Source organism: Pollachius pollachius, assembly GCF_949987615.1.
Source record: "Pollachius pollachius genome assembly, chromosome: 3".
Taxonomy (NCBI): Eukaryota; Metazoa; Chordata; class Actinopteri; order Gadiformes; family Gadidae; genus Pollachius; species Pollachius pollachius.
Genome location: NC_136936.1, coordinates 43,238,139 through 43,254,924, shown reverse-complemented (window position 1 = coordinate 43,254,924; position 16,786 = coordinate 43,238,139). Strand labels below are relative to the sequence as shown.

General features: G+C 45.5%; 1 protein-coding gene across 1 annotated transcript in view; it reads left to right on the top strand.

Annotated features, from left to right (window-relative positions):
* rab3gap1 (RAB3 GTPase activating protein subunit 1) overlaps positions 1-12,827 on the top strand; it is a 44,691-nt gene extending 31,864 nt beyond the window's left edge. Inside the window, exons 20-24 of the mRNA XM_079732382.1 lie at positions 732-828; positions 1,352-1,455; positions 3,037-3,152; positions 6,155-6,257; positions 11,385-12,827. Coding sequence (XP_079588508.1) covers positions 732-828; positions 1,352-1,455; positions 3,037-3,152; positions 6,155-6,257; positions 11,385-11,636 — 672 coding nt within the window. The 3' untranslated portion in view covers positions 11,637-12,827. The remainder of the gene's footprint in view (positions 1-731; positions 829-1,351; positions 1,456-3,036; positions 3,153-6,154; positions 6,258-11,384) is intronic.
* The last annotated feature ends 3,959 nt before the right edge of the window (positions 12,828-16,786 follow it).

Below are 16,786 nucleotides of genomic sequence, written 5' to 3'. Positions count from 1 at the left end.
TATATCATTTTTTTCAATACTGATTTCTTTATATTCTGCATATTTAGATTATCTCTACCCGGCGGTTAGGGCTGGTTTGTGGTCGAAGGGCTCTGGCCGCTGATTGCCTTCCAGATCCCCACTGGAGAGAGGAGGCCCTCCGTCCGTGTTTCCACAGGCTCCTCCTGGCAGCTCAGGAATAGAGCAGCCTTTGGCTGTGATCAGGGGGACCGTACAACCATCATGTCCACCCTCTCTCTCTCCTCATCACCCACGCTCCTCCACCCGCCCATGCCCCCGCCCATCTGCTCCTACACGTCCGGGGCGAACAGATGACCCTGGCGGTGGGTTTTCGGAGGTACGAGGCGGTGCATTAGGATGCAGCACAGTCCTCCGCTACGGCCGGTCTGGTGGTGTTGGGGCTGCAGCGTGCGGCGAGCGGAACTTAAAAGGGTGGGGGGGGGGGGGGGGGGGGGGAGGCAAAAGTGTGCGAGCGAGCCACTTACTCAAAAGAATAACGGCTTTTAGAAATGTCAAATACCGCGCTGGGGTCCATGACAGCTTCTGCAATCATCGTCGGTGGGAGGGAGGGGGGGGGAGGGAGGGAGGGAGAGGGGGGGAGGGAGGGGGGGAGAGGGGGGGGAGCCAAAGGGTCATAGAATTTAAGCAGGGAGAAAAAGTAATGCTTAGGTCTAACATTCAGTATCTCTCCCTCTCGCCCCTCCCTCCCTCCCTCTCTCTCGCTGTCTCAGGTCCTGCACTACCTGTCAGTCCAAAAACCAGCTGACCTGACCCGGCATCTCCTGCCATGCATCCTGCACGCTGCCGTGCTCAAGCTCAAGGAGGAGGGTGGGTGTGTGTGTGTGTGTTTAAAAGTGTGTGTGTGTGTGTGAGATTAACAGTGTTTGTGTTTGTGTGGGTGTTTAAAGATGTGTGTGTGTGTGTGTTTTAAAGGTGTGTGTGTTTGTGTGTTTGTCTCAAGGTGTGGGTGTGGGGGGTTAGTGAGTGTGTGTGGGGAGAAAAGGGGATGGTTGGGCTGTGTGTGTGTGTGTGTGTGGGGGTGGTGGATGTGTGTGTGGGGGGGGTTAAGGGTGTTTGCCTTGGAGAAGGATGGGGTTGGTTGGAAATGCTAGAAGGGCTCTTTTATTCTAATACCTCACAGCTTGAGGTAAGTGAGCAGCACAATTTAAGCACCAGGGACGGAGAACCTATGAAAGTTTAATGCTAAGAGGAAGACCATGAAGGCCAATAGCCTACATAGGAATATTCAGAAGGCCAACATGCCCGGAAGACTTTCTCTGTGTTTCTCCGTGTTTCTATCTCCGTCCTCTGTTATGATGTTATCTCATTTAGGTTTCTTGCCCTCTTTCAGAGTCCCTGGAGGACATCCCCTCAGTGAAGAAAGCCGTCCAGCAGGCCACTTCTCATGCCAGCAAGCAGCTACGACACCCCAACCCCGACCACAAGAAGCTAGAAGTCAGTCCAATCCCTTCTGTCTGTTCTGTCCCTGTTATGTTTCTATCTATCACCCCATCTTATCTTTGGCCTCGATCCCGACTCAGTGCCTTTTAGCCAATAGATGGATGCAAATTATCAGACGAACAGTGCGCTTACATGCACACTACCAACCCATTTGTAACCTGCTTACTCCAGGTTTCTTAGCAGACTTGTCAACAAGGGATGGGGGATTTCCCGATAGAGCAGTATATCCCGGTTGTGTAAAAAGTTGAGGGCCCGATCCAAAACCCCGTTTCCCCCCAAATAATCCGTCCTTTATGGCTTTAAGGTCAATGTGTGAGCGAAGCTTAGGATATATAAATATTGATGAAAGCGGGAGTTTAAAGTGCTGGTATGCTGATTCCTTTTTTTTTACTCCAAGACCTTAAACAGCATGTGAGATGAGCACAAATGAGTAAGGTAAAATGTAAGGTCTCAAACTAAATCGGCCTTCATGCAGAGTATGGAGCAGAATAATGAAACACGATGCTAATGCTGTTCTCAAGCTGACTGGCAGCGTCGTCGCTCCATCTCCTGGTAGAACTGCTTTTCAAAGCCCCCCGTTTGAGGCATCCGATCGCCAGATATATCGCTGATTTAACAATTCCTTTCGGCTTGTATTCCTAGCCTAACCCACTTAAACAACGTTACGAATGGCAAGTTTATGAAGGTCATAATTCATCCCTAGTCTATTAATCAAACATGCCTAGTAGCCTTATACTGGATTTGTTAATGGGTTTATAATGTATGAAACAAGAACGGGGAAAAGACTGATTTGCAGACGATTGGTCCCACCCTGTGGCAGAAGAGAGCGCCACAGCTCATGCCAGGGACTTGTATGAGGGCGCTCTCGCGTAATTGAACAAAACGGCTGGGCCGCAAACCTCAATGTTTCAGTGGTGTAAGAAAATGCATATTGCCCAACCCTAATGTCAACAAGGCTAAAGTGCTGTTTCGTGACCCTGTTTCTCCCCGGAACAATTCCCGCTTCCCAACACCTAGTTTATCAGATCCAAATAAGATATTCCGATTTTTATGGAGCACTCACCCGGAAATACGCGCAAACACGTAAACAAGATGCATGTTGGGTCTTTACACATTATTGACCTACAATGGCACACAGTACAACTCACTTTCGGAGCGGAAACATCTTTCTGAGAAATCGATTCGTACAAAAGATCATTGACGGGCAGTTCAAAAACTATGAGTATGTTTATGCACGTAAACATACTCAAATGTCTTGTTTTGTATCAAGCCAGTCATCAGTGTCTTCAATGCTGCCAATCAAAACAAGGATGCTAATCAACACAACACTATAATAAGTCAAGAACGGCTGGGGCATTACGTATCAATCTCGTCAAACGTTATTGTTGGATTTGGCACGTCTGTCAATTTCTCAACTGACCTAACATCAGTACCCGGGTTACCTTAATGGCCGAGCAAACCCTCTAAACGGGCGTACCCTGGTCTATGGTGTTCCTTTATTCAATGTTGAGGGGGATGATTGTCCAATGCCCTTGAACACCGTGTCTCTTCCTCGCGGCTCTCCCCTGCTGACAGGAAGTCATCAGTCAGCTGGTGGCGGTGGAGACCGTCATTGCCCGCGCCCGTTCCCTCAAGGCAAAGTTTGGCATAGGCAAAGCTGAGGCAGGAGAGGATTCCGAAGATCTGGAGAAGTGAGTGTCCCACGCATGCAAGCGCACACCCCGTCCAACCCCCCCCCCCATCCATCCATCCATCCATCCAGCCATCCATCAGTTGGTGTTTGATGCCCTCCACGTAGCAGTGAGAACATCCTTAGGTATTGTCCACCAGGTATAAAGGACATGTGGTGTTGCTACAGCTATACTCTGTGTGGTATGTGTATTGAAGTCTGGCTGCCGCTCATCCGATCTGAGCCCAGCTGAAGCAAACAAACAGAAAAGTCTGCAGCCAAAGCTCTTGGTGTGCGTCACAACTTCCGAGCCCCCGGGTTTTGTAGACCAATCTATAATAAGAGAAATACCTAGAAATCTGTTCAAAATAAACACATTGCAATGGAAGAGGCCAAACATGGGCGGAACCAATATTGTGGGAATGTAAGAGCCATTTGAAATGCTTAATCTAATTTCATTAGAGTGATTCTATTTTAAATGCATCTGAAGGTCTGTTCTCGGCTGTGTTTAATGCCAACATGGCTGTAGCCAAACTGGTTCCTCAGAGTGCCAGTTGAAATGTTGTATGCCGCACTTCATTGTGGCACAGCCAACACACAACTTGGTGTGGTTCATTGTCCGGCAAATCGAAATGTTCCCAAACTTTGCTGGTTTCAAAAGCTGACCCTTTGTAGGGTTCTGGGTCCATTCTTTGGTTCTGCAGGTTTCTGTGGTTTGGAGATCCACTATCTGAACTGGTCTTAACCCAGCAGAACCCCCGCCCCACCCCTTAAAGCATTAACTCCATCAAAACTCCTCCATGTCTTTTGCCTCTCTTTCGATCTCTCTCCCTCTTTCTCTCTCTTTATTAATATCACAAGCTGCTTTTTCATTTTACCACCAGCGCCTGATCCTCTCTCTCTTTCTCCAACTCCCTCTCTCTGTCTCTCTCTCTCTCTCTCTCTCTCTCTCTCTCTTTCTCTCTCTCTCTCTCTCTCTTGTTTTCTTGCTCTCTTTCTCTCTCGATCTTGCTCTCTCTCTCTTGCTCTCTTGCTCTCTTGCTCTCTCGCTCTCTCTTGCTCTCTCTCTCTTGCACTCGTGCTCTCGCTCTCACTTCTCGTTCTCTTTTCCTGGGGGAGCTAATATATGTCAGCCGACACGGGTGGAGATGTGGGTGGGTGTGTGGGCGTGAAGGGTAATAGTGTATGGCTCCCGCCCTTCACCACCTCCAGCCTCTGTTAAAACCAGCATTGTGTTTTTATTAAAAGTATTAAAGTCCCATATAACATGAGGCCAGTGTCACCATGAGCCATGGAGCACATGTCAGCCTTCTTTAATAACAAAGAAAGTGTGTGTGCGTGTGTGTGTGTGTGTACCTGTGCATACATACATACCAAATGTATTCAAAACCCAAGGCGTGTTCCAAATATTTGCATTGTGTTTTCCAATTTAGACAGAGGCTGACAATATTCGGCCTTCTTCAGATTTTAGGAGAAGTCTTAAACCAACATTACATTTTGTCTTCTTACCGTGTGCAATGGTGTTTTTAAATGTATCATAACTCTTAAGATTTAAATCTCTTTAACCTGAAGTTTTCAGTTATGAAAGGACCAGAATTTGTTATTACCCTGCCACTTTTTTCATACATTTCCATTCGATTAATTTCAAGAGAAAATAAGATTGATATCATGACCGACACTCAGATGACACACACTCAAACACAGTGTACGGATCAGTCCCAGAACCCACGCACACGTGCACATGAACAATGTCTGCATCTCTGGTAGACATGCGCACACACACACACACACACACACACACACACACACACACACACACACACACACACACACGCGCACACACGCACACACACACACACACACGCACACACAAATACCTTTTATGTTCCGTAGAACAGGACGGAACACCCTCACTCACATAAACACACACATATGTATAAACACACACACACACGCACGCACGCACGCACACACACACGTATACACACACAGCATTAGGACTCATTAAGAGGACACCCAGGGCAGGCCCGGAGCGACGTCCTCTCTCCCCGTCTCCAGAGCACTTGTCCTGGATAAGCTGCTGTGTCAGTAGAGAGCTCTGAGTCCCGGCTCCGTCCCAGAACTCATCCCCCCCCCTGCAATTTAAGACGCTAAGCGTTACTTACCCACTCCTGGACATTGACGGATATTGGGTTTAATCTGCCATATTTGCAGATTCCCCTACTTGCTAATATAGTGAGATGGATGGATGGAATTGGGATAGGATAATACTTGCTAAGTAAAAGAGGGAGAGAAAAAAAAACACTGGGAATTTGGACGAGGCAGGCTCAACTTGTAAAGGTAAGTGCTGTTGGGGTGTTTTGGTTGCTCTTGCAGTGATTTGTTTTTATTGGTAGAGCACTGTGTGGGTGTTCGTCAGAAATCCTCCTGTTTTACACAAATGGGCAGATTGTGGCCAAGACAGGAGCGATTAAATGTCATCGATTGATTCGTGATACTAGATATTTGTTAAATCAGGTTTTTTTTCTTGGCACAGATTCTGACAACATCCTCCTATTTGCGCTGACCGTTCTCGGTACTTTGATTCTTCCTTTCCTCTCTCCCCTCTCTGTTTATCACCTCTGTACTTCTTTCATTATTTTCTGCCATCTTTCTGTCTCTCTCCTTTGTCATATTCCACTTTCTCTCGTCTTCAAATTCTTACTTTTCTCATACCTGTTTTATGCTCTCTCCTTTTCCATCTCCTGTCCCTCTCTATATATATCTTACCTGCTCTCTTGCTCTCTCCCCCCTTCTCTGTCTCTCACTCCCCCCTTTCTCTATCTATCTCGCTCATGTCTATCTGTATCTCTCCTTCTCTCTCCCCCCCCATCTCTGTCTGTCTGTCTCTCTTTCTTATATGTCACTCTCTGTATCTCTCCTCTCTCACAATCTCCCATCTCTCTCTCTCTCCCTCCCTCCCATCCCTCACTCTGCCTGTCTGTCTGTCTGTCTGTCTGTCTGCCTGTCTTGCTGCCTGCTCAGGTTCGTCAGCTCCTTGCTGGAGGAGCCCGAGGTGGCGGTGTTGGGCGCTGGACGCGGGCCGGCTGGCAGCATCATCCACAAGCTGTTTGTCAGCTCTCAGAGGGTAAAGAGAGCCCCTCCGTGTCACACACACACACACACACACACACACACACACACACACACACACACACACACACACACACACACACACACACACACACACACACACACACACACACACACACACACACACACACTGCCCACCTGCCCTAGGCACGTATAGCGATATACCCCCGAACGCACCCTAACCTCCTACACACGCAGCCCTTCCCCTGGCACCCAAGGACGATCACACTGAGCGGGATACCTGCCATCCAGAACATGCAGATAATCAGAAGGGGTGTTCCTTCCAACAGAAGAATAAAGATACACGTAGAAATCAGATGAAATTGAGCACATTGCAATCTAAGAGGCTAATCCTGGTCTTACGAAAATGTTGCGTGTATCATAAGAGCAGTTTGAAATGCTTAATCTTTTATTCTATATGACAAAATATGATTCGGTTTGATGTTAACGTCTTGTTAAATGTCCAGATACCACACAGCAAATATGGTCCAGCATAATGACGCATTAATACTGTTCGTAGGACTAACACATGTTCCATAAATATTTGATTTGGGTTGACAAGGCAATCATTAAAATTTTGTCTATCACCAAAAACCCAAACGTTTAACCGACTACTACTGTAGGAGTACTTTTGGTGCCGACCAGCAAGCACAGCATCATTTAGTCGATTAATTGGACACATCCCTTATAGTAACTTCTGCCTCCCTTACCATGAATGCTGGGATGGATGCTACACACACACACACACACACACACACACACACACACACACACACACACACACACACACACACACACACACACACACACACACACACACACACACACAGACACACACACACACACACAGACACACACACACACACACAGACACACACACAGCGATAAAGCAATTCTGAACACATTGAGAGCTAAACCTTGACACAGAACGGCCCATCGTCTCACAGTGCTCCCAGACGGGACCCATTTGATTGAAGACCTTTGACCTTTGCCATTTAGAGACTGGCTGGTGAAAAAGCAAACTGCAGTCGGCAGTTGGTTTAGGAGGCTTCACTTTGTTAGGGTCGGACTCAGCGGTTTGCTGTGTCGTCAGCAGTTAGGATGGGTCGTTGCCGCAGCAACTGTCACGACGCAGCCTCACATTGCTGAGTTTACCGTAACTTTCAAAAAAAACATTTTTATTCCTGAGCAGGACTTTGCTCAAGAGGCTACACCACAAGAAAAAAACACAAGCAAAGCCTTTTTTTCCCTATCTACCCCCCTCCGCCTTTCTGTTACAATCAGCAGAAGGGTCGGGGAACAGGTGTATGCGTGCGTATTTGTGTGTGCTTGCAAGTGTGTACGTGCAACAGTGCGAGGGCAGTGTGTGCGCGCATGTGCTTCAACGTGCCTGATATACCCTGATTTGAAATGACAGCAAAGACAACACAACAACAGCCTCCCCCCCCCCAGCCTCGTCCACACCTGGCGCCTGGACGCCCAGCATGTGTTATTGGTTATGGAAATCAAGCTGTCTGAGAATAACCTCCACCGCTCCCGCCATGCCTGGTGTGGAATAAACACCTCATGCACATCCGACAAACTGGTGAAACCAGCATGAACTTGGATAATGTGTGTCTGCAGAGGAGCTGGTCTTCTGCACATTTGAAAGGATGAGTTTTCATTGATATATATATATATATATATAGTTTTACTTTCTGGTGTAACTTTGTATTCGATAGTTCATCAACTAATGAATGAGGCGCCTGCAGCTCCAGATCCTCGCCACGCTTCTTGTTTTCGCGAAGAAATGCAAGAAGAAAAATCTTGGGAGTGAATGTTTGGCTCCACACCTTCTGCTGCGCCGTTGCCTCTTTGTGTGTGCGTGTGTGTGTGCGTGTGTGTGCGTGCATGCGCTGCGCAGTTAAAACAATGGTGTGAAAAGAGAACCCTCCCTTTTCTTACACTCTCCCTCTATCTATCTCTCGCTCTCTCTCTTTATTTCTCGCTCCATCTCTCTTCCTCTCCACCTCCACTATCACTTTTCTACCCCTTTGCTTCTTTTCTCCGGCGTGAGATGTCTGAGCATTAAATTATAGGCTGTGCATTGCCACACTCTAAATAGAAAGCTAGCAATTATCCCAAGCATATGGAAATCAGGTGAAATGAGCACACAGCATAAAGGTGAGTTTCTCCCAGTAGACAGACAGATAGACAGACAGTCAGACAGACTGTGGATTTGATGGCATGGGCTCCGCCTCAAACCTGAGCTGTGAGATTGCTTGGACAGTGGACACGAAGAACTCTGTGCTGTGGCTTCGCTCCTTCCCTCTCTTCTGGACTCTTGCTAGTCTTTGGCATGGCTCGATTGCACGCTCATCATTAGTGTGTTCAACGTGTTTCACGTAAACGAAACGGCGTCGGTCAGTTTTATAACTGATCCTCAATTATTTCCTTTTCCTACTGTCACTTTTTTTCTTTTCTTACTGTGGCGGAGATGTTTTTGTGTGCGGTTGGTTACTGGGGTTGTTCTACCTCCATTGTGTTACATGTGTTTTGTGTTTGTGTCGTTTTTTCTCTCCTAACGCTGCTTGCCTATCACCCATGTCAAGCTGACTGACTTCACCAGTGATGAGGTAACCATTAGCAACTAGACCAACTCCCTCCTGCTCCCCACCCCCTCCTCTGGGAAAATACACTGGCCATTTCTGTACTAATACACTCACTCTTATTAGAACTAAAACCCCTCCCAATGGATTATGCGCGCACACAGACTCAAGTGCGAAGCTTGTAGTGTACTTCAAATACAAGCAGCAGTCTGCTGCAAAATGGAAGGGCTCTGGAGCTGCTGTGGTTACGAAGCCAACAGAGAACGTCTGCATAATGATTGTGACTTGAGGTTTGTAGTCAGGTCAGAAGTTTCATCCAAAGACTAGATACTGTAATTGGCACAATTATCTAGTGTAGTTAATTGGCACAGCGCAAAAGTCCACACTGGCTCATTGCGTGTGTTTTAGAATAATCATTTCCAACCTCGGGGGGACCGGCTTCCAACTTGTGGCCAGCTGTTAGATAACATTATGATAAACAAAAACAAGAATGTTTCAATTTCACAAACACAGCTTTAGTACAAAAGTATTCGGATCAAAGTTCAACACCAGATTAATGCGTGGTACATATATTGTATTCATTTTTAAATCGGTGAAGCCGATCCTCCACTCCAAGAGTAAGCAAGGCAGGAGCCAAAGTGCTCTGCATCAAACACAAACCCTGAGATGCTGGTCTTCTTGAGTGCAGCTCTCTAGCCCGGCATTGACCTAACTCGGAGCAGAGCTGTAGTGTACGGAAGGAAAGTGCTGCTACTATTGGCTTAATACCTGAAAATAATATAAATCCTAGAAACCAACATGGCTCGGCCTATCAGTTACTTAAAGATCCTTTAACATTCAGCCAGTTTCTAATGGGACATCCATTGTAAATAAGTGATGATGATAGAATCTCGAGTCACAGAGCGGTGATCCTAGGATTAGAGAACGCCCAGCATAATGCAGCTAGGGCCTTCTCCCCGGGTGACCCAGTTTCATTTAAATTAATATTAGGAAGGCTTTTTGGCACAACGTCAAGTTAACATATCCATGATCTCAATCCCTACCAAATATAGGAAATTGCGAACCAGTTCAGGCATGAGTGTTTGCAGAAAGTATACCGGCAGCCAATCTGTTCACGGACATGTCCATATGGGCAACTCCACAAGCCGAATCCCTGTGAGCACATTGCTAGAGACTGCTGCAGTCCCTGTTGGCCACCCTCTGTGTCATTGTATGGTGCAAGGAATAGTCCCTTTCAGACGAGCTGGACTCTGAGAGCACAATGGAAACCAGCGGTGTTCCCTCGCTCCTTCCTAAATTTGACCAACCATTCACCGAGCTGACCTCCACCCACCGTCAACTACACCCAAAGTACCCTTTCACCCTGTCCCAGGAAGGATTGTCCTTGTCCTCCAGAATGGTTGATCCCTCTCAAGCTAACCCCTCTGCTCTTTGTTGCCCTCGTTTTCTCTTGTTGGACCCTTGGTGCGGGGGGATCAGGGCTTTCTGGGTGACATGGAGGTTTGTATGGCAGAGCTTCACCATAGCCTTGCTTTAGCGGGACGTTCCGTCCAACATAGCAAATGCTAGTATATTTGTTGCCCTTACGACCGATCGCTAGTCTTGTAGCATTAGTTTTGTAGCAATAGTTTTGTAGTAGTGCTAGTTCTCATTCCTGAACCTTTAATAACTGTTTTAACCACTGTCCCTAATGGCCATTATTGAAGCAATCGGATAACAATCCTTGGGGATTCTGGTGTGTAGGTCTTCACAGTGGTGACGGGACCTGGAACTGGAGGGAAGTTTTGGGTTGTAAGTGGAGGACCATCATTTACACTGGCAGGGCTACTTTATCCCTAAGCAAGGGCTCCTTTTTCCAAGTTTATCTCGGTGCAGTTGTATTTCCATTGATCCAGAGAATACCTGCTGGAACAACATCTTTCAGTTTTGTATCAAAACCCCTGCCAAAACACCAATCCTGGTGTCATCATAGATTCAAGCTTTGTTTCAAAGCTTTAATCTTTTGTTTTTCATTTGTAATAAATAACACTGCAGGTACAAACCTGAGCCAGCTCCCCTTTTACTGGGGCCATGTTATCCACCCTTAAAAAAAGTATGTTTTAACCATGCCTCGCTCTGTTTTAGGTACGCATGTCACAGCTCTGTACCCGAGATGTCTGGTGTGACTCAGGCTAGTGGCGTACGCATGGTGTGCCAGCAAGTCTCCCCATATCGAATTGTCACCCTTTCCGTGCAATCCATGTCTCATTAGTCTTAAACCTGGCAAATCCTTCTTTTACCTTCATTTCCCCCTCCTCTTTATGAACACAATTGATGAAATCAATGAAGGATTATGTTTTATTGCCTGGATTTGCTTTGGCCATTTCGACAGACGGACCCGGTGGACCCCTTTGCTTTATGTGTACAGCGTACCAACGATTCAGGAGGCTTTAACGAACACCCGTAGACCTCGGCGTTTGCAAATCTCTTGGTTTTATGCGTCTGTGCGTGGCCCATAAAGTGAGTTTAAAATGTCTCTGCCCACCCCAACATAGGCAGCCCTATTGGCACCCATGGACGACGACCTGGTCCGTCCAGGGGGCGGGGCCGACGACAGGAAGCCAATGGGCGGTGGCCTCAACGTGCCTGACTTCCCGCCCCCCGCAGGGCGGGAGATCCTGCTGAGGACGTGCGTCCCGCGGCCGGCGCCGTACTCCAAGGCCCTGCCCCAGCGCCTGTTCTGTGTGCTCATGAGGGAGGACTTCAGACTGGCCGGGGCCCTCTCCTCCGACACCTCCTTCTTCTGAGAGCCCCCCCCCAGGAAGAATTGCATGGGTTCTCTTTTCTTTTCTTTTTTTAAGGGATATATCTTCATATCGAACTCTGCGCAAAACGCCACTGTTTTTGTGTTGCGGTCGAGGTGGTGGCTTGACCAATCCATCCATAAAGAATATAGGGAAGCAGCGTGCTTTGTTGCTCTGATTGTTATTATTGTTGCTATTGCATAATGGCGCACTGCGATCATTGTGGGTCACCACAGATGTTTGTCAATGTATTTATTCCCTCCCCTCTGTTTGGAGGGGAGACAAATAAACCGTCTGTTTCGCATTGGGATTTAAAGTATTGACCAGACAATGTGAGGTTGGTGTTTGGTTGGTTTGCTCTGGAAGAAAAACAGGACAGGAATGTCTGTGTTGACCGCGGTGTGCGCTACCATACCACTATTTGTTAGACGGACCTAACTGTCCGTTTTCACCCAGAGGTTGTCAAAGTGTAACAACAACTCTGTAGGTCTTTAACTAAAGACTTGTCTTGTATTCTCTCACCCGCCTAAGGTGTTTGCTAAATAGCGAACAATCACTTGTCTTTGGCAAACCAACCTAACCGTACCTGACAAAATAATGACGCTATTTATGTTTACAGTGATATCTTGTGTTTATCATGACCTTTTCCTCAACAACTCGTTTCATCAGGGTAAGCGTTCAATCTGGCAAGTTGAAAATTTGGGGACACACCATTTATCTGCTCATATGTTAGTGCTATTTGTCTCGCATCAGCTTACATACTCATCTGTATTCCTTGTGCATTTGTGGTTTAGCTAAACAAATAAAAAAGCATTGTGGACAAATGTAAACAATGCTTGTTTACCTTTACATGGGTGTAAATGTAATTCCTCACTGTCCCCTACCTTGTAGAAACCCCTGGTCAAAAGTGCAATTACACATATCATATATTGTACACACAATGTATAAATGTAATAGAATAACAATGTAGCTTCACTCAAAGCAGAAGGAACCAGTTTCGATGTGTTCATTTTCTTAGTGCTCTTTCTGCTAAGAATTATGTTTCAAATTAAAAACTATTAATTGCCTAGTTAAAGCATTTCTATTGTCAGTAATTGACTAGGGGAGTGGATGTGATCTGGGGATATGGAACTGATATGTACATGATAAATGTAGTTATATGTCCTTTACTTTAGTACTGTAACATGGATGACAATAAACACATTCAAATGGAACACCTGACTGCTGCTTATAGGTCCCCGTGATAACGTCGGCTTGAAATCTTTTGGGGGGGGATTTGACAATGAAAATGATGCAATCTCATCTCTATATTTTAGAACCTCTTCACTGCAGCCATCACTTTGGATGAGAAAAAGTATTTGAACGATGAACATTTAAAGAATAAATTTAAATCCATTTAATTTATCCGCCTCTGGAATGATGGCCAAAAGTAATGTGATCAACTGCTACCATTTAAATAATCAAGGGGGAGCAGTGGATGGGATTTTTATTAATATTATACCGTCATTTCAAATCATTTTGAACAAAAGTGTTAGCTGGTGTGAAAAAGTGACATAGTGCAGGTTTAATAATTAGTAATCACACCAAAGGACTCTACACTGATCAAGTGCAGCACTGAATGGGTACTTGTCACTTTTCCATTCCTGCTCATCATTCAGTGCCTTTTATCAAAGGGTAAAGCCACTTGAGACTCGCATTTTATTCTGACAAAATGTAAAAAATGTTTTAATATTGAACGACTTTCATCTCTGAGTCTATTTCATTATAGAAACATGACTTGAATGACTTCATTTTTTGACAGAGAGAATATGTAGACACGTTTACATAGAATAATTTAACATTTAAATTCTTGTTACCTCACCCCTATAATGACACATTCCAAAGTGTAAATGTAGATATTTTGCTGGCCTCTTCACATAATCACGGTTATCTCTGCGTTGGCCACTTTTCTGTGTCACTCCAATGAAATCCTTGCTGCGGATTGAAAATACCGCCCACCTTGTGCTTATGAATGAACAAACTTTGCTCTGTTTAGGGTTACACGATTATGGAAAAGATTAGCATTGCAATACTTTTCCCCGATATTGTGGTTGCACTTATTCATTTTGATTAAGAGGTTAATTGATTGCATTATTAATCTTAAGTGTGTTCTCTATATATGAAAAAAACAATAACCGAGATGTAACGTTTTTTTATGATTTTTGTTTATTTTATTTGTTCTAAATGAATTGCAACCTTTCGTAAAACATTTTGATTGAAATAGCCGATGCGATTTTCAGGTAATTAGATACCCGTTAAGTTACTATCACCAAATGAGGTAACACAATGCTGATTGAGTCATGGCCAATGATGCATTTGCTGAATTATGTATGTTACGAACCAGCAATCGGTGGTGACATTCCCGCGGAAAATCTTTTCCGGCCTGCTAGCGTCGCCGGTAATGCTAAACTTCTCACTGACGTCTCACGGTCGACACTGTCTTAGATCTCTGGTTAGCGAGGTCCAAAAACAGACCTGCAATCACTTTATGTCGCCAAACAGAACGAAACAGTAATCTTCGAGGTTACCGCTTTAATTGCAACCCTCTCTTTGTAATCCAGCCTCATCTTTGATATTGGACTGATTGCATGATTTACACTGATTTGACCGAAAAGTCATTCTGACAGACTTGCACTCTGCGCATTTTCTTTTCCATTTTGTGTCCACCTGCATATGTTAACATTTGCATAATTGACAATAACTTGTCATACTTTGCCTCGTTAATATAGAAATGACAAAAACCCTAAGCCGTAGACGGAAGTGAACCAGGATGTATCGTGTCGAGAGACACGTGTCAAGAGTGTCGAGAGAGCTGGTCTAAATTGGACTTTATTCCTGCTCTTCTAAAAGTGTGGACACGCGAGACAGCTTGAGATATCATCTCCTCTCACACAATGAGCTCTGTTCAGCAGGAGAGCTGTTCGCTGCTTGATCACTGACTGCTGGCTGATCCTGTGGCGTTTCCATAAACAGAAATGTGGCTGGGAAAGTGCTTTAACGCGCCCGGGTACGGCTTATCGGTCGTCTCTGTTTCCATGACAACGTGCCGGCACCTATTCGTCCCCAACCTGCCCTAGGGTCTCTTTGCCGGTGTAAAGGCATACATCGCGGAATGTTTGTACGTGTGTGTGTGTGTGTGTGCGTGCGTATGTATGTATGTGTGTGTGCGTGCGTATGTATGTATGTGTGTGTGCGTGTGTATGTATGTATCTGTGTTTGTGTGTGTGTGTGCATGCGTCTGTGTGTGTGCGACTGCCTGCCATACGTTGTTTTGTCCGTTGGTGGTATGTCGACGTACAGAGTGGGGCCTCTCGTTGTGTGAGCCCATCAAATGATCGTTTCTGATGTGCGACATCCGCTTGCTGTCTGCCCGCGATAGTGCGCGTTCAAGTAGGCCTAACACTCTGTCAAGTTCAGAGACTTGCATCACTGATAAATACATCAGCGGGGGAAAAAGAATTGCCCCCAAGTTTTCTGAGATGTACAAAGTGACTGCTTCTCCTTTCCCGTTAAAAAAAGAAAAAAAAAGAAAGGCGAGAGAGACAAATTCAAACAGTCAAGTAGATGTCAGAACTTTTCTACGGGGAGGGGAATAAAAATGTATGGAAAAGTGTGCTTGAATATGCAGCGAGGAGGCATTGCATCTGCTATTTTTCACAAAGTTTCACACCACTTAAAATAGCTGTGGCACTTCTAACTGTTACCCCTCCCTTCCCTCTCTCTTCTCCTCTCTTATTCCTTCCTCGCCTTCCTCCCCGTTCCATCTCTATCTTCCACCAAAGCCAGATAAACCTGCCAGAAATCTTGCCTGACTCAACTCCTGTGCCCAGAGTTCTGCTGTACAGACTTGAATATGTGGCATACAAGGAATGGGATTTATTTACACCTGCCCCGACAGATGTCCTCCTCCATGTCCAGTCAACCATATGGGTGATATTGGGTATTATAAATAGTATTAGTATAAGGCTCATAGTATATATAGCAAGAATCCCCGTTATAGTGGCTAAGTACATTCAGAGTGTGTATTATATAGTTGTGTGAATGTATTAAGCGTCTGATTACTTTTATACAACTAATGAGTGGCTATTACCTCGTGGATGTTCTTTCAGCGTAGGTAATGGACTGGAGCCACAGTGTGTGTCTTCTCTAGGCAACTATGTCTTGAAGACCAGCAGTCGTTATAGAGGCATCGCCACAGGAAGTGAAGCCGCTCGCTCCATCGAAAGACATTGAGAGCAAATGTCTGCTTAGCAACCGGCGTGTTAATAATAGCGATAGATGCTCTCCCTGCCTGTCTGCTGCTGTGTGGTTGTGTTTGGCTTGTGGTGGCGCTACTGGTGGCTCGCCAGCATTCCTTAGATCAAGAGCTAGCTTCTAACAGGGGCGGGAAGCGCTCTCGTTAGCATTGTCTGAATGCCTTGCTCGGCTGCGGTTGTCTTGTCGTTGGTCACATCAGAAGAGGAGAGGCGCGAGATTAGCATATGTGTGCACAAACGTATGCATATGTGAATCGGTTTGTGTGTTTGACGATATTTTGACGTGTGTGTGTGTGTGTGTGTGTGTGGTTGTGATGCTGAACAGGATTAAGTGTGTTTCCTGAATCGAGGGAGATAAAAACGTTGTGGGTGGTGGATGGTGTCTTCTGCACCGTCGGAAGGCTTTCGCTCTCTTTCTGCTCCAATAACACCCCCAGCCATACGATAAGAAATGCATCAGCATGTGCCAATCGGAGGATCAACCATCCTCTTGTTATACAGTGTTTTATTTGAAACTGTATATCATTGCATCCTTGTGATGTGATGTCCCATCGTATAACCAAGGAGTATATGTGTATTTATTGCTTATGCATTGCACTTGAGGAATGTCATTGTGTCAGATCGATTCAATGAAATGGAAATGATGCTTTTGAATAAAACAAAGAATCTCAATACCAGATGTCCTGGTGGTTTTAAGCGCCTGCCCTACGAGATGTAAGGGGAATTCATTATCAATGTTTTAATGTCCATTCATTGAAATGTTTTAATATTCATGCCTGATGAACCACTTACAAGAGGTGTCTCTTTTGAACGTGCACAGCAAAGTACTGTGAAGTGACATTACTGCAAAACCCACAA